At 42.1% G+C, this 21,865-nt stretch overlaps 15 protein-coding genes across 15 annotated transcripts; 3 read left to right on the top strand and 12 right to left on the bottom strand.

The window, feature by feature from the left end:
- Positions 1 to 15: 15 nt before the first annotated feature.
- Positions 16 to 606, bottom strand: FA14DRAFT_179624 (uncharacterized protein; the record flags this gene model as incomplete). Its single annotated transcript, XM_025500937.1, has 1 exon — positions 16 to 606. One exon carries the CDS (start codon positions 604 to 606, stop codon positions 16 to 18), a length of 591 nt encoding a protein of 196 aa, XP_025356567.1.
- Positions 607 to 765: 159 nt separating this feature from the next.
- Positions 766 to 1,741, bottom strand: FA14DRAFT_184878 (uncharacterized protein). Its single transcript, XM_025501413.1, has one exon. It carries the CDS (start codon positions 1,685 to 1,687, stop codon positions 926 to 928), a length of 762 nt encoding a protein of 253 aa, XP_025356566.1. The 5' UTR covers positions 1,688 to 1,741; the 3' UTR covers positions 766 to 925.
- Positions 1,742 to 1,892: 151 nt separating this feature from the next.
- FA14DRAFT_167981 (putative DNA replication licensing factor) lies at positions 1,893 to 4,816 on the bottom strand (the record flags this gene model as incomplete). Its single annotated transcript, XM_025500120.1, has 2 exons — positions 1,893 to 4,534; positions 4,810 to 4,816. 2 exons carry the CDS (start codon positions 4,814 to 4,816, stop codon positions 1,959 to 1,961), a joined length of 2,583 nt encoding a protein of 860 aa, XP_025356565.1. The 3' UTR covers positions 1,893 to 1,958.
- Positions 4,817 to 4,873: 57 nt separating this feature from the next.
- FA14DRAFT_155668 (uncharacterized protein) lies at positions 4,874 to 6,531 on the bottom strand (the record flags this gene model as incomplete). The annotated part of the gene is made up of 3 exons (XM_025497774.1): positions 4,874 to 4,921; positions 4,968 to 5,635; positions 6,036 to 6,531. 3 exons carry the CDS (start codon positions 6,529 to 6,531, stop codon positions 4,874 to 4,876), a joined length of 1,212 nt encoding a protein of 403 aa, XP_025356564.1.
- Positions 6,532 to 6,816: 285 nt separating this feature from the next.
- Positions 6,817 to 7,461, bottom strand: FA14DRAFT_179621 (uncharacterized protein; the record flags this gene model as incomplete). Its single annotated transcript, XM_025500936.1, has 1 exon — positions 6,817 to 7,461. One exon carries the CDS (start codon positions 7,459 to 7,461, stop codon positions 6,817 to 6,819), a length of 645 nt encoding a protein of 214 aa, XP_025356563.1.
- Positions 7,462 to 8,368: 907 nt separating this feature from the next.
- Positions 8,369 to 9,040, bottom strand: FA14DRAFT_179620 (uncharacterized protein; the record flags this gene model as incomplete). The annotated part of the gene is made up of 1 exon (XM_025500935.1): positions 8,369 to 9,040. The coding sequence occupies one exon, from the start codon at positions 9,038 to 9,040 to the stop codon at positions 8,369 to 8,371; it is 672 nt and encodes a 223-aa protein (XP_025356562.1).
- Positions 9,041 to 9,291: 251 nt separating this feature from the next.
- Positions 9,292 to 10,077, bottom strand: FA14DRAFT_155665 (uncharacterized protein; the record flags this gene model as incomplete). The annotated part of the gene is made up of 1 exon (XM_025497773.1): positions 9,292 to 10,077. The coding sequence occupies one exon, from the start codon at positions 10,075 to 10,077 to the stop codon at positions 9,292 to 9,294; it is 786 nt and encodes a 261-aa protein (XP_025356561.1).
- Positions 10,078 to 11,040: 963 nt separating this feature from the next.
- On the bottom strand, positions 11,041 to 12,411 carry FA14DRAFT_179618 (uncharacterized protein; the record flags this gene model as incomplete). Its single annotated transcript, XM_025500934.1, has 2 exons — positions 11,041 to 11,596; positions 11,798 to 12,411. 2 exons carry the CDS (start codon positions 12,409 to 12,411, stop codon positions 11,041 to 11,043), a joined length of 1,170 nt encoding a protein of 389 aa, XP_025356560.1.
- Positions 12,412 to 12,744: 333 nt separating this feature from the next.
- Positions 12,745 to 13,428, bottom strand: FA14DRAFT_155662 (uncharacterized protein; the record flags this gene model as incomplete). The annotated part of the gene is made up of 2 exons (XM_025497772.1): positions 12,745 to 13,294; positions 13,328 to 13,428. 2 exons carry the CDS (start codon positions 13,426 to 13,428, stop codon positions 12,745 to 12,747), a joined length of 651 nt encoding a protein of 216 aa, XP_025356559.1.
- Positions 13,429 to 13,757: 329 nt separating this feature from the next.
- Positions 13,758 to 14,456, bottom strand: FA14DRAFT_179617 (uncharacterized protein; the record flags this gene model as incomplete). The annotated part of the gene is made up of 1 exon (XM_025500933.1): positions 13,758 to 14,456. The coding sequence occupies one exon, from the start codon at positions 14,454 to 14,456 to the stop codon at positions 13,758 to 13,760; it is 699 nt and encodes a 232-aa protein (XP_025356558.1).
- Positions 14,457 to 14,568: 112 nt separating this feature from the next.
- Positions 14,569 to 17,322, bottom strand: FA14DRAFT_161053 (BOP1NT-domain-containing protein). The gene has a single exon (XM_025498948.1). It carries the CDS (start codon positions 17,259 to 17,261, stop codon positions 14,664 to 14,666), a length of 2,598 nt encoding a protein of 865 aa, XP_025356557.1. The 5' UTR covers positions 17,262 to 17,322; the 3' UTR covers positions 14,569 to 14,663.
- Positions 17,323 to 17,531: 209 nt separating this feature from the next.
- On the top strand, positions 17,532 to 18,152 carry FA14DRAFT_113378 (uncharacterized protein; the record flags this gene model as incomplete). Its single annotated transcript, XM_025496011.1, has 1 exon — positions 17,532 to 18,152. A coding segment is annotated over one exon (621 nt), but the record flags the coding sequence as incomplete, so codon positions are not given.
- A 683-nt stretch (positions 18,153 to 18,835) lies between these two features.
- Positions 18,836 to 19,048, bottom strand: FA14DRAFT_115679 (bola-like protein; the record flags this gene model as incomplete). Its single annotated transcript, XM_025496121.1, has 1 exon — positions 18,836 to 19,048. A coding segment is annotated over one exon (213 nt), but the record flags the coding sequence as incomplete, so codon positions are not given.
- A 1,052-nt stretch (positions 19,049 to 20,100) lies between these two features.
- Positions 20,101 to 20,787, top strand: FA14DRAFT_122783 (GTP cyclohydrolase I; the record flags this gene model as incomplete). The annotated part of the gene is made up of 1 exon (XM_025496533.1): positions 20,101 to 20,787. The coding sequence occupies one exon, from the start codon at positions 20,101 to 20,103 to the stop codon at positions 20,785 to 20,787; it is 687 nt and encodes a 228-aa protein (XP_025356554.1).
- A 561-nt stretch (positions 20,788 to 21,348) lies between these two features.
- FA14DRAFT_179612 (uncharacterized protein) lies at positions 21,349 to 21,816 on the top strand (the record flags this gene model as incomplete). The annotated part of the gene is made up of 2 exons (XM_025500932.1): positions 21,349 to 21,562; positions 21,632 to 21,816. The coding sequence occupies 2 exons, from the start codon at positions 21,349 to 21,351 to the stop codon at positions 21,814 to 21,816; spliced, it is 399 nt and encodes a 132-aa protein (XP_025356553.1).
- Positions 21,817 to 21,865: the final 49 nt, after the last annotated feature.

Here is a 21,865-nt window from a genome sequence, read left to right as displayed (position 1 = left end):
ATATATGTGTATATTTCAGTGATGCTTGAAAAGGTTAAGCTGTTTTTGTACACTTTCACTTGCTTCACTGGGCGTCATGGTACCGTGCAAAACAGCTAATTGTTGTCCCGCAAAGAAACGTTTCTTGAATGGCTTTTCTTTAGATGCATTGGCTGTATGTTCACCCCATGCCATTTGTTGTTCTACATGTTTCTTGGCTTCTTCTTTGGTAATTTTGCCTTGGCGCAATCTTACTTCATCCAACGCATAAAAACGCTTTTGGAAATCAGAATCGTTTTCCAGATCATCGTTTGAACGTTTCAAGAATACGCTCATTTTCCCCTTTTTTGGATTTGCATGTTTTGGTAACAACATGTCTGGGGTTGCACCCATCACTTCAAGACTGTTGACTGAAACGGTATGAAACGCATCATTTGGATTTGGCAATGGCGAGCGAGTGTATAAAGACATTGAACTATCATCATCAGCTTGATCACGTTTAAATGGATGTTCATTGCCTCCGTACGGGCCAGATTTGATGGGAAGAGCATTTGCAGATGGGTAGTAGGTGAGAGCACATGCGTTCATGAAAATCAACGCCATCACAAAGGCTGCATTTGCGATCATCTTGACAAGAATCAATAAGGTAGCACAAGAAAAAAATGGAGGCCAGCCCACTTCTTGATGTTGAAGTGAAGAGAAAGGTTTGAAATGTGGCAAGACTGTGCTATTTATGTGCAAACACGCACAAGCTCATTATACGCCGATATTGTGCTTGCTTATGTACAGCATGAAGCCCCGTTGGAAAAGCTGTGTCTGAGAATGTTTTCACGTCATACTTGCCATACGAATGCGGCTGAACGCCAACAAACATCACATAGACTTTCACAAGATAACTCTGTCCAAAGTAAGTGTTACAGCATACGCGTTATTATCAAAAAGATGATCACCAACTCTCCGAATTATGAGCTCCTTTCTCATTCTTGGCGATATAAAAGCGTTTCTTGACAATCATTGGATCTCCTGATAGAATGAGCTGTTGCTTTCCTTTGTTCAGTCTCATTCGTGCTTCAGATGGGAATGTTGGATCTACGCTGGCAATAATGATCTCTTCCCTTAAGGGTGATCGCACATATTCCGGTTCTGGTCTCAAGAGATGTGGCATTAGATAATGGGTCGGTTCCGGTATCGGATCACGTTTGATAAAAACCTTGTCTTTCAATAGCATATGATGCTTTGCATATTGCGGTACAATTGTGTTTCTTGAATCATCCATCACTTCCGGTTCTTTGTCAGCAATGAGAGAATATGTTTTATTCGAATCCGATACTGGTGAGCGTGCAACAAATGATACTTTTTCTTTTTGTTCCACTTGTTCACGTTTGTGAATGAAAGGCATGCTAAAATGTGCTTTCTCTTTCGGCATTTGTCTTTGAAGTGAATCCTTTGGTAAATCTTTGTTCTTAATCGTTTCTGTCGATACCACATGTCCAGGTGTGGGAGATCGCTTCTCCATTCCAATCGATGCACTTCCTGGTACTACTTCATTCGTACGCTTTTCCAACTTTCCTTGTTCTTCATACCTAATCGCTACACCGTTCACATAGGGAAGCAATGCACTGCTACAAGCGATGACGACAATCAATGCCATCATCAATTTCAAATTTGCGACCATCTTGAGCAACAACGGAGACCAGCTCGCGTTCATGCAAGATGGGAGGAGAAAGCATTGGCAAAATGAGACATTGTATTTATATCTTACCTTCTTTACGCCCATCTGTAGTGTATATCATCAGGCACCGCAATCTGAAACGCAAGATACATCATTTGCCCCTGATGGCGTGAATGCTGATCTTATTTGGGCGTCAAATAAACGCAGCAACTGGCAAGAATAAACAAGAACAATTGAAATTGCAACGAGAAAGAACCACATACGAAATACATTACATAAAAAAAAGAGAAAGAAGAGAAATCTCCTACTATAGGAACACTAAACGATTACCGTTTGCAACTTGAATAACACCTAAGTCTTCATATTCACGTAGACATTCTTGTAATTGATCTTCTACCCAACCGGCAGCAATGATACGTTCGCGTACATCACGCATATTCAATGGACCTGGAGCATTTTCATCTTGTAGCCAATCTTCATCTTCTTGAACGCCTTGAGGTAATTCTGCACGTTTACCACGTAAACGAGATTCACGAATCGCATCACGACCTTCATGTCCGATTGCCATTGCCATATCACGAATGATACGATAAATTTTTGTAACACTACTGTAATCGTTCGTCGTTCCATCTTGAATGTTATCACGACGAGAAGTGACGGTCAAAGAACTCTTGCTCACGTCCAGCAAACGTAATGCTTCATCAACATCACCAATTTCGACTTGTTCACTGAATCGCAAACGTGCTAATGCTTGACTCATACGAACGATACCCAACAATGTACGTGCAGATGTATAAGTGTATGCTTGACCACGTTCTTCGTCATCTTTGGTTTGATTGCGTAATTTGACATATGCGCTCACCAAATATTCACTTACAGCTTTGGTAACGTTTGGTTGATATTGACGAGCACGGGCGATATAATGTTTCATCAATTGAGGTTCTAAAGGTTGGAATGTCAAAGGTGGATGTTCAGAATGCATGTGCACATAAGCAACATGTTGAGCAAGTCTTTCATCATCTTCACGAGATGGCGTATCAAGAATGAGGAAAAGAATATCAAAACGACTCAAAAGAGCAGCTGGTAAATTGATATTGTCGACTGGCGAGATACGAGGATTATACCTTCCATAAAGAGGATTGGCTGCGGCCAAGATGGATGTACGAGCGTTCAAGGTTGTTGAAATACCTGCTTTGGAAATTGAGATCGTCTGTTGTTCCATCACTTCGTGAATTGCAGTTCGATCTGATTCCTCCATTTTGTCAAATTCATCGATACATGCGATTCCATTATCAGCCAAAACCAAAGCACCACCTTCTAGAACCATTTCTTCGGTAACGGGATCACGCATTACTGCAGCCGTTAAACCAACTCCACTGGATCCACGACCGGTTGTATAAACACCTCTAGGTGCAATCTTTGAAATGTATTTGAGCAATTGACTTTTGGCCACACCTGGATCACCCATCAAACAAACGTTGATATCACCACGGATATGCATACCATCCGGCATATCACACGTTACACCTCCAACCAATAAGAGTAATAAACACTTCTTCACGTCTTCATGACCGTAGATTTCAGGTGCAATACTGGCGGCCAATTTATCGTATACGTCTCCTTCGCGTGAAAGAGATCGAATGCGTTCAGATGTTTCGGCTGTCAGCTCTCCTTCTAAGGCTGAATAACTTTTGCGTAATTGACGAACGTGTTGCGCTTGCAAGAATGTATCTGTCAATAGACCAGCTCGGATTGCTTTGAAGCCGGTATAGGGGGTAGGAAGGAAGATTCCGCTCACATCGCATACATCACCAGGGTTGAGGGACCTGGTTAGTGGACCAGACATGTGGATTGTCATCATACGTGGAATATGTCCAACGGGCACTTGATCGGTCATTTCTTGCATTTTGATCTCTTGGAAAGGAACAAATTTGCTTGCTCGAACTTGTTGAAACAAACTTCCTTTGACATTGTTGCGCTTGCATTCTGCCGGACATTCTGTCAAGGGCATATACTGTCTTCCTTTGATCTCTTGGAAAATTTCTGCACCACATTGATCACAAGCATATGCGTCAACTTGCAAGTATGGCTTCACTTCTGATACCCGGGTAACGATACCGCGTAGAGTAACCAAAGATCCGATATGCTCAGCACGAATAGAGCGTACAGCCATTGGCTTTGAATCTTTGCCTGTTGCTGAAAGTGGTTTGAGATAGACTGTGTAACGACGAAGCAAAGAAGGTGGGAAGGGAAGTGCGGCTTGGCTTGCATCTTCTTGTTCTTCACCATCCATCTGTGATTGCATAGCATCAGGACCCAAGCTTCGACCTTGGGATTGACGTGCATTACGTTCTTGACGTTGATGAATGATGACATCCAAAACGTCATCTTTGTGTGAGATATCGACTGTGGGTGTCATCTCTGCTAGGATCGAATCAACACATTCTGAGATCAACTCAACGTAGTGTGATGCATTTCCCTCGATCCCGATGGCAAGATCCGTTCCTGATCCTCGCATCTGAGCATTCAAGAATTCTTGCAAATCTTTCAAATCTACAATCAATGCTTTCTGTTCTCTGTTTGTAATTTTTTGAAGTTGTTCCATGTATTTCAATGTATCAGCTTCTCTCCTTCTCCTTCTTGTTCTTGGATGGCTTTCATCCAGATCCATAGAATGCAAATCATCCATCACACTTTCTGTTTCCTCTTCTTCATCATCAACGTCCATACTTGAAACAGCACCGAGAACGTCTGTTGTACGATCCGCATTCATGCTTAAAGCAGGTACGACACCTTTGGCATATCGTAAGAAGTTGGTTATATTTTCTTTTTGTTGTCCATAATCAATTCCAACTTTGATAATTGGCAAAATGCCACCTGTTGCTCCGTTTGACATGCTGAGCGAAAGATGACTGTCAAGGTGGAATGGAGAACAAAGAGATGATGATGATGATGTTCTGAGGTTATAAACTTATTAACCTTACTTCAAACTGTAACTTCGATTCTTCCTTGAAAAAGAAAGGAATACACGCAACACTGCTCCAGCGCCACTTGTCAGCTTTTCCTCTACAAAACAACACACGCGTCAAAAAGTAGAGAGCGTGTAAATAGCTTTTGACGCGTCGCGCGTCGTGTGTTCTGAGAACGCGATATTACACGCGACATCTTTCACTTTTCTGTCTTTCTTAACGACGCGTTGCCTTGAGTTTTATGACTTCTATCCTAGAGCCAATTACCATCACCCTTAAGGTGGCTCGGGGGGTTACGATTCTGCAGTTTGTAAGTACAAAAGCTGAAAGAGCGGGCGCTATGTTACATGTGACCAGGGATTCTTTTGTGCTGGAAGCTGTTGTTGTGGAGATAAGGGCTGTTTTTGCTGTTTCTCTCTCTCTCTCTTCCGAGCACGACTTAATTGCATTTTTCTCTTGCCTATTTCTCGCTCTGTTTCGGACAGTTTATAAACTTTGATCGGTTTATTTGCTATTTTCCTTTTTGCCCTGATTAGGTCACTGTGTTTTTCATGATATCGTTTATTATACTCAGATCTTTTTGACTTTTGACTTGCAATCTCAGCTTCTCTTTCTGCTTGTGGTAGACTATTTAATCTTTCTTGTGCTTCCACTTTTCGTTTTAGGTGTCTACTCTTATCGCGAGCTCTGGCTAATGCCAATCTTTTGGGATCACTTCGAAGCTTGTCATAATATCGACGACTGTTCTCTTGCTTTTGCCTTCTTTCCCGAGAAATAATCGTGTTTGACTTCTCGCTGTTGTTGCCATGTCCATGTGTGTTTCTATCATCCTTTGGTGTCTCGCTATTAGGATGATTCGATTGGATTGATGGATGCGGCTCTTCGTTTGAATTATGAAAAGAAACCCCTCTCTCAGGTGATGAAGGCAGATCAACAATGTTGCCCCAATCAAAGTTTTGAGATTCCAATTCACGAAACCAATCGGGAGATGCTTCACGGCTTCCAATTGCTTTCACTATATACGTAGTCAAAACAAGGAAGCTTAAAGCAATATAATGTAGTAGCATCTTCTTGTACGGAATCATCTCCTGAGTATGGTGGGCAGCCAAAAGAGATGCAAGTATGTCTACTACAACAACAAAGGACCAAAACTTTCCACTCGCACGATTGCCCCGATGAGTAAATACAAGAACACAGCACGGCGTACAATTATCAAGCAAAATAGATGCAACATTATCAGAAGCTTGTATGTGTCTCCTTTGTTGATCACAATCTTTTCTATTTAGCAGACTGCAAAGCTTATCTTTCTCTCTTAGTGCCATCTGATTTTGCATTTCTTTGTTCGGCTCTTTTCTTCCTCAATCTTTCTCGATCTCTTGCTCTCTTTTTATCTGAGGCCTCTTCTGAAAGCTTACGTTGTTTCCGCTGTACACGAATATTACCGATTGCGTCAGTTCTAAAACCCTTACAGTGTGTTTTACGGAACATTTCTTTTCTTGCTTGAATGGTGACCCTTTGTTCTGCTTTGCTTAAACGTTTGAATTCTTGAGAGCGGTAAATCTTTCTAAGATGATATGACTGCCTCTTTCGCATTAGCTCAAGCTGCCACCTCTCTGGATCTTCCCTCATTTTCAGATGATCTAGCTTTCTTTTCTCTTTTGAATACTTAAAATTCTTTTTAAGACTTTCCTCAGCGTGGACGTTCGATTGCACGTTTGTGCTTGTACTTGGAGCACTGTTCACCTCGTCTGGTTCTGATGCTTTTGCAGGAGATGACGGCCAGTTGATATAAGCTTTCCAATCTGAATCTACCGATTGAGACTCGTGACTATTCAAAGGTAATTGACTTGTAACCCGTGAATGAAAAAGGATAGAGATAAAAGCAGTCGCCAGAGTTGTTGTTTGCTTCATTTTGTGTAGGGTGACTGCTCATGACTAAGAAGTATCATACGAAGTATAGCTCCCTTTTAAGAAACGTTGAACGGTTAAAAGGAAACGCCCATTCGCTCGGCAAAAAGAATCCATCTGTACAGCTTTTGCGTATAATCGTGACACAATCTATGACAAGACTTGGATTTGATACAACAAACAGATCAGCCTCATAAATAGACCCCCGGTATGATTGCTAACATTGCTCATTTTAAAAGGATAGAGATTCTGAGAGAACAGAAACGTAATATGTATGAATAGATGAAATCATAAATGCTGCTCTCCTTCCTGTTTTGCTTGCTTTTTGGCTTTGAATCTCTGATAATGTTGTTGCTTTAATTTTTTTTGCCGCGCAATCTCTACTAATCGTTCATTGGTAGGAAGATTTTGTGTTTTATTGTACTGTCGTTGACGATGAACTCTACTGTACATCGTGCGTTTTTGCGTGCGTTGGTTGATGTAAGCTTCTTTTTCTTCTTTTGGTAATTTTTCTAACATTTCATTCTCCAATTCTTTTGATCTGAGATAACGAGCTTTACTTTTTTCTTGTACCACTTTCCACTTCACAGGATCATTTTTTGCGTTGAGATATCTTTTTTTGTGTCTCTCCTTCCTAGAAAATTTGGTGGAATGGCTCTCCTCAGGATTTTTGAAAGGATCTCGAACGGCATTGTCGTGAAAAGCTGCTTTTATTGTTAGCGGAATCGTCGGTAAAATGCTTTTCAAACCAGTCTCTGGAGTTTTGTGGTATCGCGGCGAGGTCTCAGACTCTGAGCTAGAGTCAGAACTAGCAAACGAACCAATCAAAGCTTTCCATTGATACTTTGGTGAATCATCATTCGTACTTTGTACTCCTTTCGCAAAAATGTGGAATACAGCCGCAACACGGAAAAGACTGATAATTAACATCATCTTTAAGGGCCTTCAAACGGAGTGATAGTGTCTGATTGGATTGAGGAAAGGACAACGACTTGCTTCTGTAACGTCATTGTGTGTACGGGGCTGCAACTATTTACATGAGCACTTGCGTGTTTTCATATATCTTTATTCACAGATGTGTATGCTTCCACATAGCCACAAAATGTAGATTGAAGCTGCTAGTGCTCAGCCTTCGTTTCATGCTGAGCGTTAAGGAACATTCTTCTTTTCTGCTTTTCTTTCTGCATAAGCTTTGTTCTTCCTAGCAGTTTTTTCCTTCTGCTTCTTCTTTTCTGCTTCTCTTACTGCTTCGGATAAGCTTGCAAGTCTTTCTGCATGCCTAATTTTTGCTCGATAATATCTTTCTCTACCTTGACGTTGTACCTTTGCCAACTTTTCAGGGGTATGTTCCGATTTGAGGAAATATTGTCGTCTCATTTTCTCAACTTATCTGGTGTATATACTTCTTCAGAGACTTTTTTCGCTTTCTAGTTGGTTCAGATATTGCCTCTGGTTTTGCTCCAAATGTTTGAATTGAGCCCTATTGATGTTGTACATCCTGTTGGGGAATATGAGGGCTTAGACTTTCTTCATCCGAGTCACTAGAAGCAAATAACCCAACTAGAGCTACCTATTTGAAGCTTTTTGATCGATCTTTTTCACTTTGGTCAACACATGTGACCATGGTAATCACAGTCAGAGTCCATATAAGAAAAGCAATAACATGAATCATAGACGCAGTAGAATACCATGAAGACAAGGTAGTAAAGAGTCAAAATTCACATTATGATGCAAAGTGCAACCTGAGTTCGGGGATGGAGCAATAAAAATGAAAGAACGTGAAGCTCAACAAACATATGATTACCAATCAAAAAGCAAGTGAAAGGAGAAACGCATTTTGTCAACTTTGAGAAGGACTTCCCAGCGCACTTAGCTTTTTCCGTAGACGACACAACCTGGTTCTTTCCCTGCAATTGGCTCGCTCTTTTTCAGACAAGACAAATCCTCGCTTTGGCTCGATTCGGGCATTTGGATTTCGTCTAAGTCGAGCGAGGTAATTCTTTCTATCTTTTACTGCCCTTTGTTTGTTAAGCTGTTCTTCTAATTCTGATCCTGTCAACAATGCAAGTTTTTTCTGTTCATCATGGTATCTCGCTTTTCGCGCATTTTCTCTGGCTTTCCATTTGATGGGATCATTTTTAATTTTGACGTAGTTTGCGTGGTTTATTTCTTTCAATCTCTCGGCTGAGTATCGCTCTTTATTACTTAATTTCTTCCTTTTCTTAATTTTCTCAGGTCCAGAATCTTGTTGTTGTGTATGCACTTGAGTCTTGTGAGGACTGCTGTTCGGTGGAGCCAGGTGAGGTGTAGGCTCATGCATTGTACTTAATGGTTGGTTCTCAACTCCGTCTTTCTCCGTATCATAAGACCAAGCCCAATCGATCAACTTCCCCCAATCAAAACCAGGTGATAGAGAACCTTCATGACTGTTAGCTGCTTTGACAAATTCAGTTGCGAGACTCAAGATAATGGAAATGAACACAATGATAGCGTTGTCCTGTAGAGAACACATGGTCTAAGACTGATGATGCATCTGAAAGAAGTATAAATCAAGACGATGAAACGAGATATGATGTGAAAGAGCCACTCATTGTTTATTGCCCCGCTTCAATCAGATGTTTCATTTAATCCGTACTCTGTCGGTTTGCATGCCGTATTCTCGAGCCATAAGAAAACACAGATATGTCTCCTCGTTGCCCACCCTATATATATTCAAGAGGACCATGATGTAAGAGTTGGAGTATAATTGCATCACATCAAGTATTACTGAATCTGAGAATTGCCATTTTGAGCTTCAAGCATCCGTTTAAGACGATGCTTAGCACCTCTTTCTCTCGCCAATCTGCGTTCTTTTTCCGAAAGTTTATACTTTCTTGGTTCATTGACTGCATTTGGGTCTTTTTTCAAACGGTATCTGAATCTTCTCTTTGCTAACTGTTCGTTTCGTTTGGCGACTTCTGCTTCCTTTTCTGCTTCTGTCAACGTAGTCAGCATTTCTTCCTTTTCTGCTTTTCTTTTATAGTATCTTTTTCGATTGTTCTCTTGCACTCGTTTCACCCTCTCCGGATCTTTACGATAATTGATATAATAATTTCTACTGAACTGTTTCACTTTTTCTGCAGAGTAACGTTCTTTGAGATTTTTATACTTCCTTTTAGGTCGTTGGACAGGCGATTGCATCTTGATGGAGCTGATTGCAGTAATAGGACTTCTAGATTCTTTTTCTGGCTGGACAGGCTGTGAGCCTTTGGTCACATCATGAAGAGACAACGTCTCCTGTTCTTTGAGGCGCATATTTACTCTTGGAGAACGCCCTCCAGCAGGCGAAGAAGTGCCTAAACTCGAATGCCCAGATATGATTTCTTCTGTTTTACGTTCTGGGGAGTAAGACCAATCAATCATGCTTTTCCAGTCAAATTCATGCGTAGGAGATTTAACACTACGATTGGGAGAATCTTCATTGTTTTCAAATGCTTTGATTGGGCGAGTCTGCAGCCAAAAGGAGACTTTAAGGAGTAAAATTGCCTTTAAGAAATGGGAACTTTGCATTCTGGGTGTCAAAACTTGTATGTGAGGAGGAAGGAGAGTTGCAAATAAACTATTTTTAAACTTTGATACGACAACCTTAGTCAATTGCCCCGATCAAGTCTATTTTATCGCAAAAACTGTGTAAGCAAGTAGGGGCTACAGATCTTTGTACACAAGGTTAACAATTCAAAGCGCTTACGCCGAACCTTCGATGTCCGGTGTGGCTTGATAGATGTGCGACTCTGATGATAAAAACAGTTTACAGACGATGCATGAGAAGAAGGCATTGTCATCTCTTGCGAATTGCACACTCATGCACGTCATCTGTCACTTTTCTTCGCAGCCATTCTTTCTTTCTCTCTTGCATATCTTTTTCTGTTCTTCATCTTCTTTCTAGCTATTTCAGTATTTTGTTCTTCCAAAGTCAAAGTCTTGAACACTTCTTCCTTTTTGGCCTTATCCCTGTGATATTTTATTTTTCTTGTTTCCAGAACCCTTGCCCACCTTTTCGGATCGTTCTTTCTTTCTTGATAATACTGTTGATGATATGTTTTATCAAGCTTTGGTCTTTTGGAAATCTTCTTCCCAGCTCTGAGAGTATCACTTTGACGTTGTTTGATCATTTTATTATTGCTTTGCTCTGTTGCGTCTCTTTCAGGGGATGATGGCCAATCAATCAAGCTTTTCCAATCAAAATCTGTAACCATACTTCCTCCTTCATCAGCTATGGAATGACCAGCTGTGCTTTCATGAGACATACAAAGATTTAAGGAAGCAAACGAAAGAAGTTGCGCCAATCTTATCAATAGCATCTTCGCAGAGGTTGCAGAGTAGAGACAAACGTCAATGATATTGAGTCATCTGACACAAATCTACATTTAAGTTTAATCCGAAAGAGTTTACGGAAGCGTTCTCAAGCACTTTCAGGGGCGTTACGGCCTTCACAAGGTTGTACACAAACAATGTCCAGTACGAGAACAATTTCTATTCTGCAGGATTATCATCTTGTTGCTTTCTTGCTCGTTCTTTTAAATTTCTACGATATCGCTTTGATGCTTCCCGATTTATAGCTCGTCTTCTCTTTTTGGATTCAGGACTTAGATCACGGATAAACGATTTTGCTCCGCTAAGCTTTATGTTCTTACTTTTATCTCTAAGATATCGCTCCTTTCGCTTTTGCCTTTGTTTCGTTAAAATTGCTTCCTTGTCTTCCTGACTTAATTGTTCGAATGCTGCCTTCTTCTTCTTCATATTTTTGAGTCTGTTGAGCTTTTGACCTTCTAGCCTTGTCTTCCATAAGTCAGGATTTTTTCTATACTTGAGATAGTAGTCATTATTGTAAGCCCGCATTTTGGCCCGGTCTCGATGTCTTTGGTCCGGCTGAGGTGTAGGGTGATCCGTTGATTGAGCTTGATCTATTTGCTCGGAAGTTGTTTTGGGTGATGAAGCCCAATCGATCAACGTCATCCAATCAAAGTTTGAGCCAGCGCTTCCCTCCTCACTAGCTGGAGAAGACGCCTGTCTGTCCCCATCTGACGCACTAGTTGATAAGGAGGTAAATAGAAGGAAGTTCGTTATTCTCGTGAAAAGCATCTCTATCATTTATGGGTAAGAACGGAAAGCGATACATACTAGTTCACCTGTCGTATTAATACACCTCTACACCTGGATTAATGTGTGAGAGCGTTTTGAAATGCGGTGAAGCCAAAAAAGCTTATGCGTAAAAGCGACTTCGTTTCACAAAGCAGTGTTACCATTTTGCTGACTGCTTGCTCGCTCTTTTAGGTTTTTACGATACTTCTGTACAGCTTTCCGATTGATAGCTCGTCTTCTCTTTTTCGCTTCAGGGCTCAGATCACGTTTTTGCCCGCCGAGCTTCTTCTCTTTTTCGATAGATGTATTCTTTGCTTTCAATAATCTTTGCTTCCTCTTTTCCTTTCTTTCCCTCAAAATTGCTTCCCTGTCTTCTTGATTTAGTCTTGCCAAATAAGCCGTTTCCCTCTTGATTTTGATGAGTCTGTTAAGTTTTTGATCATCAAGTCTTTTTCTCCATAATTGAGGGTCACTTTTTTGTTTTTGATAGTATTCATGATTGTATGCTTTTTTCCTTTCCCGATCTAGGCCTTTCGATTGTGATGTAGGCTTACTCGGTTCGGGTGCGTGGTGCTCGTACGATACGCTCGCAGGTATCTCCTTCGGTACTGTCTCGGGTGATGAAGGCCAATCGATGAAACTCGTCCAGTCAAAGTCAGATTCTGCAGAAGTTCCCCTACCGGATGGATAATTTTGGTCATCACCAGTACCTTGTACGACATGTTGAACGCAAATTAATGCTATATACCAGATCAGAAACATTATTTGCCTGTTTTTAGCTCAAACGAAAAGGGATCATACAGAACAGAATAAAGAGTAGTACAGCAACGGACTCGACTCTATTGTATGATCGATCGATCGATTAAGCCCCGATCATTGCGTATACAAGAAACGCTTATTTGGATATGTGTGTATATACGATTTGCTGTACGCAACATGGTATTTGTCAAAAACTGATCGGAGCTGCTCTCATTAGACGAAGTAAGTGGAAAAGAGTTGTCATTTTGTGTATGCCCGTATCAGTACGTGCAGAGCGCCTTGAAGCAGTGAAGGAGGCGATGACATCTTTCAGGTTATGCGCAGATAAGAACTCTTTCATTGGGTGGTGTGATCATCTTGCTGATTTCTTGCTTGCTCTTTCTGCTTTTCACGATATTTTTGTACAGCTTTCTGATTCTTAGCTCGTCTTTTTTCCCTCGTTTCAGGACTCAAGTCACGAACAAGACGATTCGTACGATTACGTTTCTTTCCCTGTTGTTTCAGCTTGATCGTGTTTTTCAAATATTGTTCCCTCCGATTTTGATTCTTTCTCCTCATAATTGCTTCTCTGTCTTCTTTACTTAATTTAGCGAGCTCAGACTTCTCCCTTTTTGATTTAACAATTCTGTAAAGTTTTTGATTATCTAATTTCTTTCTCCAAAGCTGAGGATCACTTCTGTGTATCTGATAATATCGATGGTTATAATCTTTCTTCAATTCCCGTTGTCGATGAATTCGATCTTGCGTAAGAAGAGCAGGCTGATTTGATGGAGATGTATAGTGCTCAATCGATATGCGAGCAGGGGGCTGCTTTGACACTGTTTCGGGAGATGAAGGCCAATCGATGATCGTTGTCCAGTCAAAGTCAGATTTTGTAGACGATGTACTATCAGAGGGGATTGTTGATTATTATCAGTACCTTGCGCTACGACTTGCTGAAAGGTAATCAATACTATACACCAGACCAGAAACATCAGTCGCTTGTTGTAATTCTGATAAGAAAGCAAGAACACGGGACATAGAATGGAAAATTCGTGTAGAAACGGGTTTGACGACATTGTGAGGTCGTTCGGTTCAGCCCCGAATACTATATGACGCAAAGCTCAGCCAGATGTGAATGTATATGTAGAATTGTTTGGTCGGGGTTAGGGTTAGGGTTTATAACCCTAACCCTAACCCTACCCTACCACATGACACTGAATGAATGGTCTCCCATTAGACGAAGTATCAAAGAGACAAAGGCCGTTTGCTGTCCTTCTTAATGCCCATATTGGTATGTACGACGTGCTGCGCCTCGAAGTGACAAAAAGCTATCAATAGTGTTTCTACCGAGAGCCACAGTATCATATCTAGTCTTTGTCTGATAATCTAGCCTTCTTTGCTTGTTCTCGCTTTCGATCACGGTGATTTTTCCCTCTTAGTCTATTAGCTTCTTTGTCTCGTTGGATACGTGCTTTAATATCCGGATCATTGTTTTTCAGTCCTACTTTAAACATTTCATCTTGTCTCTTTCGATACTCTTTAACAGCCAAACATTTCTTTTCGCGTTTTCGTTTGAGTTCTTGTCGTACTTGCTCATCAACAATTGCTGCTTCTGTTTGTCGCTCCTTTTTGTCTCTTCTTTGGCGGATATAATGTTGGGTCCTTTCCGCTCGCTTCAATTTTTCTGCTTCTTGTTCTCTTGGTGTCATCTTCTCAAACTTTTCTTGATATTCTACCTTTTTTCTTTGATTACATTCTTTCCTTTGTTGAATAAACCTAGATAGTTTTACAGGATCAGATTTTGACTTTCTATATCTTTCCGAATCATATTTTCTCTTCCTCTTACGTCTATTCTGATTCTGTTGTGCGAGTTCTTCTTGTTTGGAAGATGCACCTGCATGACTCTTTGGTAGTCTTTGTTGCTCAGATATTGGCACATCTTGTTGCGTTTGCACATGCGCTGTAGGCCAATCGATCAAACTCAGCCAATAATGTTTCGTTAGCTGATTAATAGCTTCATTGCGATCAGGGCTGTCATTTTGGCCAACTGCCAGAGTAATGTCCATTCGAATGAACACAGAAAAGATGGCGAGCAGCAGGACCAACATTAGATCGTATCATCAATATCATTCAGGTTGAGAAGGACTTCTGTCGAACAGGATCTTCACTGTCAGTGCGCTCACAACGGGGCTTCGAATCATAGAGAGGCGTATACTTTTCGTTATATACACAGCATGTAATAGAGTACTGTACAGGTTTGCATAGAGAAAAAATCAAGGAGTCCACAATCTTGCTTCACCATCGGCTCCAGCGGTGATGAGCCAAGGCATGATCGGATGCCACACAGCGTCCAATATTCCCAATCCATCTTGAATCGTATGTCCACGCAATACTTTCAATGGAACAATCAAAGGGTTACTGATCATATCGTTGTATACTGTTGCATGTAAGACATGCACATTTCCATCATCACTTGCGCTCATCAATAACGGATAACGATCATGGAAGCCAACAGCTCGAACTGCACGTTGATGATAACGTAAGATCTTATAAGGTCTCGTAGCCAATTCCAAGTCGAACCAAGCAACACGCTTATCGTACGATCCAACAATAAGATGCGTTCCAGATTGACCATGTAAGCGCATACTACTGATCCAGCGTAATCCAGTTTGGAAAGTTTTAAGTAGTGTTTGTGTTGCCAAATTGTACATTCGGATAGTACGTTGAGTTGCAACAAAGAAGTGTGGCTGTTGGGGATGGAAGAGTACAGCTTGAACGGCAGATCCTTTTGAGGCTCTTGCAAATGGTGCTTGACTTCTTTGTTTGGATAGCTGATGGATAAGGACTGCATTACCGGCACCTTGTCCCGTTGTAGCAAAGTAGTCTCCTCTTGCATGCCAAACAACTTGTTTTGGCGATCCCTTCAATGTGACCATTGCAGCAATACCATCTTTCCTTTCAGCATCCGAAGGTCTTGCCCATTGTGCTGCAGGTTGCTTTCCGTCTGCATTTGCAGTATTAGCTGGCTGATATCCTTGAGTTGCGAATGCCATCGAAGGAGAAGTCCAATTGATACCACGACTTGAAGCAGCTGCGCCATTGCTCTGTGGGGGAACGATGACTACTACCTTTCCATCTGTGCAGGCTGCAAACATGGACATCGATTTGTTTGGGTTCCATTGAACGCTATAGACTGCGCTACGTTCACTTTGTGGCGATCGGGCGTGCAAATCCCAGACAGCTGTGCAACGTGCGATTGCCAGATCCCATAGACGGACTCTGCCGTCATCAGCACCAGTAACAAGCCATTGACCACGAGGGTCGACTGCAACAGCTCGAACACGTACATTGTTTGGATGAACATAGCTGACAGATGTCATTGTCGGGAACGGTCTTAATTCACGTGGGGAAGGCAATTTTGGTAGTAGATCTTGAGCATCATCGATATCCAAACGAGCACGACGCATACGAGGTGCCAAGTAAAGATCCAAACATCTTTCGAATCGTTCTTTGACGAAGTTTTGATATCCAGGAACTTTTCGTAAAGCATCGTATTTGGACGGCATAAATGAAACTTTTCGATCTGTTGGGTCTGCCGCTTCCCAATCTTTACGTTCTTGATCATCAAAGAGATACTCTGCTGGAGGATTGTAAGATTCTGCATGGGTGGGAAGTGCCAATTTAGGCGCTGGCATATGCATGGGATGATCACCGGCCGGTTGATCTGCATCTGTCCAAATGTTGTAGTATTTCGGCTTGTCGGTACTTGGCGCTCTGGCTGTGATACGTCCCTGTCGAATAGCACGCACGATTTTCATCACTTTCTTGTGTTCCCATTTACTTGGTACGAATCTGCTCTTTGGCTCCGGTCTGGATGAAAGAGGCATCTCCATCACTTTGTCTTTGCCCGTATACCAGTCCACTGATGGCTCATAAGGATCGTAGCTCCCGTCTGGAATTTCTGCATTTTGAAGTCTTCTGATGATGTCCAATTCTTCATCTGTCAATTTGACATCCTTTCCGGTTAATTTGTCTTTAGCAGTCATCCAAGAATCCGGATCCTCTACAGTCGCCAAGAACTTATCAAGTTCATCAGCAGTAGCCGGGCGCATAACCTTTCTGCCTTCTACGTCGTAACCGATGTGGGGAAACTCGTCATACCAGTGAGCTGGAACGTTTCCGATTCTATTTGGTGCATCTTCAGTACTGCTATCACTGTCGTATTCGGCATCAATAGCGGGATATACTCGCTTTGGCTTTCCAGTGATTTCACTTGTTTTCCATTCACCGAAAGCGCTGCCGTCAGGGTTTCTTCCTTTAGCAAAAATGGAAGGAGCAGCTTGTTCTTCTGAAAGACCAAGCTTGTTCAGCTGTGGCTTCTCTTCTTGAGGTTTCTTTGAAGCTCTTTGGATCATCTTGCTCAATTCTTCCTCGATTTCGGAATCGTCTGTCTCCTTGTTGGCCAATTCTTCCGCCCTTGCATCTTCGTCGCTTTCATCCCAGTTATCTATATCAGAGCTATTGTATCCTTCTTCGTCATCTTCCTCTTCTTCGTCTCCTTCTTCGAGATCGTCTTCCTCTTCGTCATCTTCTTCCTGGTCCTCCTCCTCGCTAGAGCCGACATCGATTTCTGGAAATGGATCTAGTTCGGCTTCATCTCCCTCTTCATCTTCTTCTCCTTCAGAATCATCTTCTTGTTCTAGCTCCAATTCAGCATCATCCAAGCCACCCAAGACATCCTCTGATTTTTGACCATTCGTGCCTTTGAGGCCGTTTGTTTTTGAAGCTTCAACCACTGCAGCAGGAGCATCTCTCTTTCTCTTTGCAACTGCAGCTGCAGCTCCTTTCCCTATATCTTGCTTCTTTGCCATCTTCGATGCAAATAAGCTCTAGAAAGAACTTCGATGAAGATCAGAAAGAAGTATGCAATTGAGGTAACACCTCTTTTGGTATTAAGTTAAACACATGCATAATCTTCTTGACTTTTTCTCGAAAAACTATAATCACGTGTACGCGTCAATGAGTAAAAAGTTCCTTGGCTCTGTAGCAGTAGTAAGCTCTAGGCGTGCGACATACACGGTGCATGGGGCAACAACAATTAAGCTGTTATTCGACATCTTCTCACAACCATCATCAACAAGATGGGCAGACGGAAGAAGAATGTACCTCAATTTGAGGCATGGTGTTGGTATTGCGATCGAGAATTTGAAGATGAAAAGGTTTTACTACAACATCAAAGGGCAAAACATTATAGATGTCCATATTGTCCTAGAAGGTTAAACACATCAGGAGGATTAACTGTTCATCTACATCAAGTTCATAAAGCAGAGCCAACAACAATAGAGAATGCATTACCTGGAAGAGAATCATTTGACATTGAAATTTATGGCATGGTCGGGATACCCGAAGCAGACTTGACTGAATGGCAAGAAAGAAAAGCCAAAAGAGGAGAAAATGGAGCACAAGGAAGGGTTGGCAATGGCGGAACAGGAATACAAAGACCTAAGATTGATAAAGGTGTTATAAGCAGAGAACAATTGCGGATACAGCTGGAAGCACACAAAGCCCTTATGAGCGGCAAAGCACCTCCGCCTGGAACAGCACAAGCTTTGTTCGGATTCGCACCACCTCCGGCCATGGGCTTTCCACCAAATGTTCCTCCGCCGGGCTTCAATCCTAGTATTCCACCGCCTCCATTGATGTCTCAGAGACCACCACCGTTTAGTGGACCACCTCCCTCGCATGGTCAAGGAACACAGCCGTATGGAGGCCCACCACCTGGTTATCCTTATCCACCGCCGACCAATATTCCACCACTTTCGATGCAGTCAGGCCAGTACCCGCCCAGTAATCACAGCATGCCATCAGTGAACCCTCATGAACAGGCTGTCAAACAAGAAGCAAAAAGCAGGGTAGTGTATTCCGATACAAATCTCAGTCCTGAAGAGAAATTAGCCTCGACAAGCAAATACGCCTACGTCGACCCTGAGGATGCACGATCATATCAAGGTCAACAAAACTTCTCTGTACCGCCGCCAGCACAAAGTTACCCGGCAGTTCAAGCTGATACGATCCCACCTTCAGCCAATCGGCAAAACAATACCGCTGAGGCTTTGGCAGCCGTCAATGAGAAGGTATCACAGCCGGCACATGGTGTAAAACGTGAGGCTGATATGGAATATATGCAATCACAGGCGAACGCAAAGCGAGCTCGTCCTTCGGATGAAGGTGATGGGTCGAGCAATACAAACACGCCACCATCCCGACCCGGCAGAGCAAGAGCGGCTGACCTTTTCTGAGTGAATAGTGTCAAATATACATATTTCGATTAGACGATCTTGACATTGTACTGTTACATAATTGTATAATTAGCAAATGAATTCGAATGGAACATAATTCCTAATTCTATACGAGCTTGGTAAGATCATCAATCGTCAGCGGGAATTGTGCGTAATTGAAGTCCATGAATTTCTTTGATGATATCCTTCAAGGCAGCATTGACTAATCTATGTGCTTTTACGGTTGTGATTCCTTTGAATTTTGAAGAAACAATAACGATTGAATAAAACGATCCACATCCTCCACTGACGTCCTGAACTTGCATTTGTTTTGGTGCGAATTCTTTTCTCAGGATGTCTTCGATATCTTTTTCTCCGCTCGTTTGTTCACGTTGTTCTTCTGCTTCTTCTTGTCTTCTGATTGCAGAGACGGAGAGGTTTCGTGAGTGAACAATCTGTGGATTTTGAACGTGGTGGAGGCTTGAGTTGGCGGCGGTAATTCGTTGAGTGAATGTGTGTACCGATCTGCAAACTGGCATACGAGCTGATTGTTGCCTTGTCAAGCTTCTTAGACCGCTACACCTTACTGCTCTGTTGATCATTATCATGTTTGCATTCATTTTGTGTAGATGATGTATGCAAAGAAAGTGCATATTTTAGTAATCTGTTCCCTTCTTCACTCTCTCGGATATAAATAATAATCGCACGCACGCTTATTGGGTTAATCACTTTGTCCCGTTATCCGTTTGTGGAACATCCTCTTCCGGCCAAGCGCCGCACGCCTTAAGCAATGCATGACTCTGTTTAATTTTTAATTTCATTCAACGCCGATAAAAATTATATTTTGTGGTCGGGTGACAGGAACGCATACATCCTATCTTGCTTTGCATCAACATCAGATAGAATGAGTCAACCAAATGGTACAAATGGTGCTTCTACAGCAGACGGAAGATCATTCTTTAACAGCTTTTTCGCTTCTGCGTTAGATGTTGCAAATTTGGACGATCCTTCTTTGAAAGCAAACCCACAAAATAGCAATGGATCATCTTCTTCTGCAACACAAGCACAAACACTAGATTGTGGAAGAGATCCAGGACCCAGTACAGAAGAGATGGAGGAATATGTCAGAAAAGCAAACGAAAAAGGCGTTTCTATACCCAAAAGACAACCTGCCAGAGCTAATAGACCAGAAGAAGATCCAAACGCATTACCAGCCTCTTTGGACAAGAGATTACAGCTGAACAACAATGGTGAAAATCCAGTAGATGATACGAAAGCATCTTTCGAAGAAGCGATCGAGAGAAGGTTAGCTGCTACGATGAGTTCATCTTTGCACGTTCACGATGCATCCACTTCCGCTTTGGATGGAGCAAGTGATGATGAACATGAAGTTCGTCCATCTTCCAGACAAACGGCAAGAGGCATTCAGCCAATGTCAAGAGTTGGAAGTACAACAGCCAGTGGTGCAAGAACGCCAGTGATGGATAAAGATGGCTTAGGTTTCCCAGCAAAAGGTTCTCTTACCCGATTGCACTCCACACCGATTGAAACAGCACAAACGACGGCAAGATTATCAGCCGCTGTTAAAACGATCCTTGAATGCTTAGGTGAAGATCCTGAGCGGGAAGGACTTAAACGTACACCAGAGAGATATGCTAAGGCACTGCTATGGATGACAAGAGGGTATGAAGAAAGACTGACGGATGTGATTGCAAACGCAATCTTTGACGAACAACACGAGGAAATGGTCATTGTTCGAAATATTGAAATCTCAAGTTTGTGCGAGCATCACTTAGTACCGTTCAGAGGCAAGATCCATATAGGATACCTACCCAACAGACTCGTCATCGGTCTGTCTAAATTGGCAAGAATTGCTGAAATGTTTGCCAGACGATTACAGGTACAAGAACGATTGACAAAACAAGTTGCCTTGGCCTTGGATGAAGCAATTCAACCTCAAGGCGTGGCAGTAGTGGTAGAATGCGAGCATATGTGTATGGCAATGAGAGGTGTTCAAAAGCCAGGCACGACTACGGTGACCAGTTGTATGTTAGGTGCATTCCGAGATCGTGCAAAGACTCGACAAGAGTTCCTCTCGTTGATTGGAATGGGACGGTGAATAGATCTGTTCTCCTTCTATACAATTCCTGTCTCGTATTCGTCGCACTACTGTACCGCACTTGCATAATTTGTTACATTGCATCATGATTCTTTTACTGAAGATGTGGTAGAGGCTGATAATACGCGCCATTGTGGAAGCAAATCAAATGACACGCTGCCCAGTCTCTTCCTAGCAAAGATTGCCATTCCTATACGGTCAACTCGATGAAAGATTCCCATGAATGGAAACCCATATCGCAAAAATGACAAATTGTTGAGTAAACATTCATCACCTTCTTTTGTACGATACTGATCGAGATAGCCGATGGTCGAAAGGAAAGTTGGAAGGAATTGATATTTTGCATTTTGACCTTTCGATTTCTTAAGGCGCGTTGGCTCTCGGCACGTGTAATTGTCCGCCAAAAAAAAGTTTATAAAATTCTTAAAATAATTCTTAATGCATGCATCCTCATTCACACTGCCTGAACACCATCAGAAGGATCGAAAATATCTCCTTTTACGACTTTGCTATCGACCAGATCATACCCACCAAATCAAGGCAAACTACAGTATACACAAGATGGCTAAGGGTCTAAGAGCTTCATCCAAGGTAAAAGCACGAAATGCTCGTCGTTATACACCCGGAACGGATTACCAAGTGATCCATGCTGCCCGTCTGAACTCAATCTCTCAAAGATTGATGTCTAGGATGAACCAAGGAGATGATGAGAGGACAGAAAGTGCAGAAGATAAAGATTCAACAAAAGCGCAAGATGCAACTACTGCTCAATCAGGTGAGTGTGCTGTGTGTTCCAATTGTAGAAAAGCGAATGCTGACATTTTGCTCCCTTCCTTCCCACCAGATGTCCAAACGAACAAGGTGGATTCCATGCAGACTGACGAGGAAAAGAAGGAAGCTGCTCCAGAAAAGAAGATTTCAACATCCGGTCCGCGCAACAATCGTAGAGAACAATGGCGTAAAGCACGTGGATGGTCAGCCAAAAAGACCGGTACACAAAAAGGAGTCAAAGGCAAACGTAGAAGATGAACATCGTACCCGTTCATCAATTCATTCATTTGTATTTTTAGGCAATTTT

The sequence above is a fragment of the Meira miltonrushii genome (genome assembly GCF_003144205.1).
Source record: "Meira miltonrushii strain MCA 3882 unplaced genomic scaffold FA14scaffold_2, whole genome shotgun sequence".
NCBI classification, from domain to species: domain Eukaryota; kingdom Fungi; phylum Basidiomycota; class Exobasidiomycetes; order Exobasidiales; family Brachybasidiaceae; genus Meira; species Meira miltonrushii.
This window is presented reverse-complemented; position numbering and strand designations above follow the sequence as displayed.

Excerpts from the sequence above, each read along its gene's own strand:
- FA14DRAFT_184878 (XM_025501413.1), bottom strand. The coding sequence starts at position 1,687 with ATGAACGCGAGCTGGTCTCCGTTGTTGCTCAAGATGGTCGCAAATTTG.
- FA14DRAFT_161053 (XM_025498948.1), bottom strand. The coding sequence starts at position 17,261 with ATGGCAAAGAAGCAAGATATAGGGAAAGGAGCTGCAGCTGCAGTTGCA.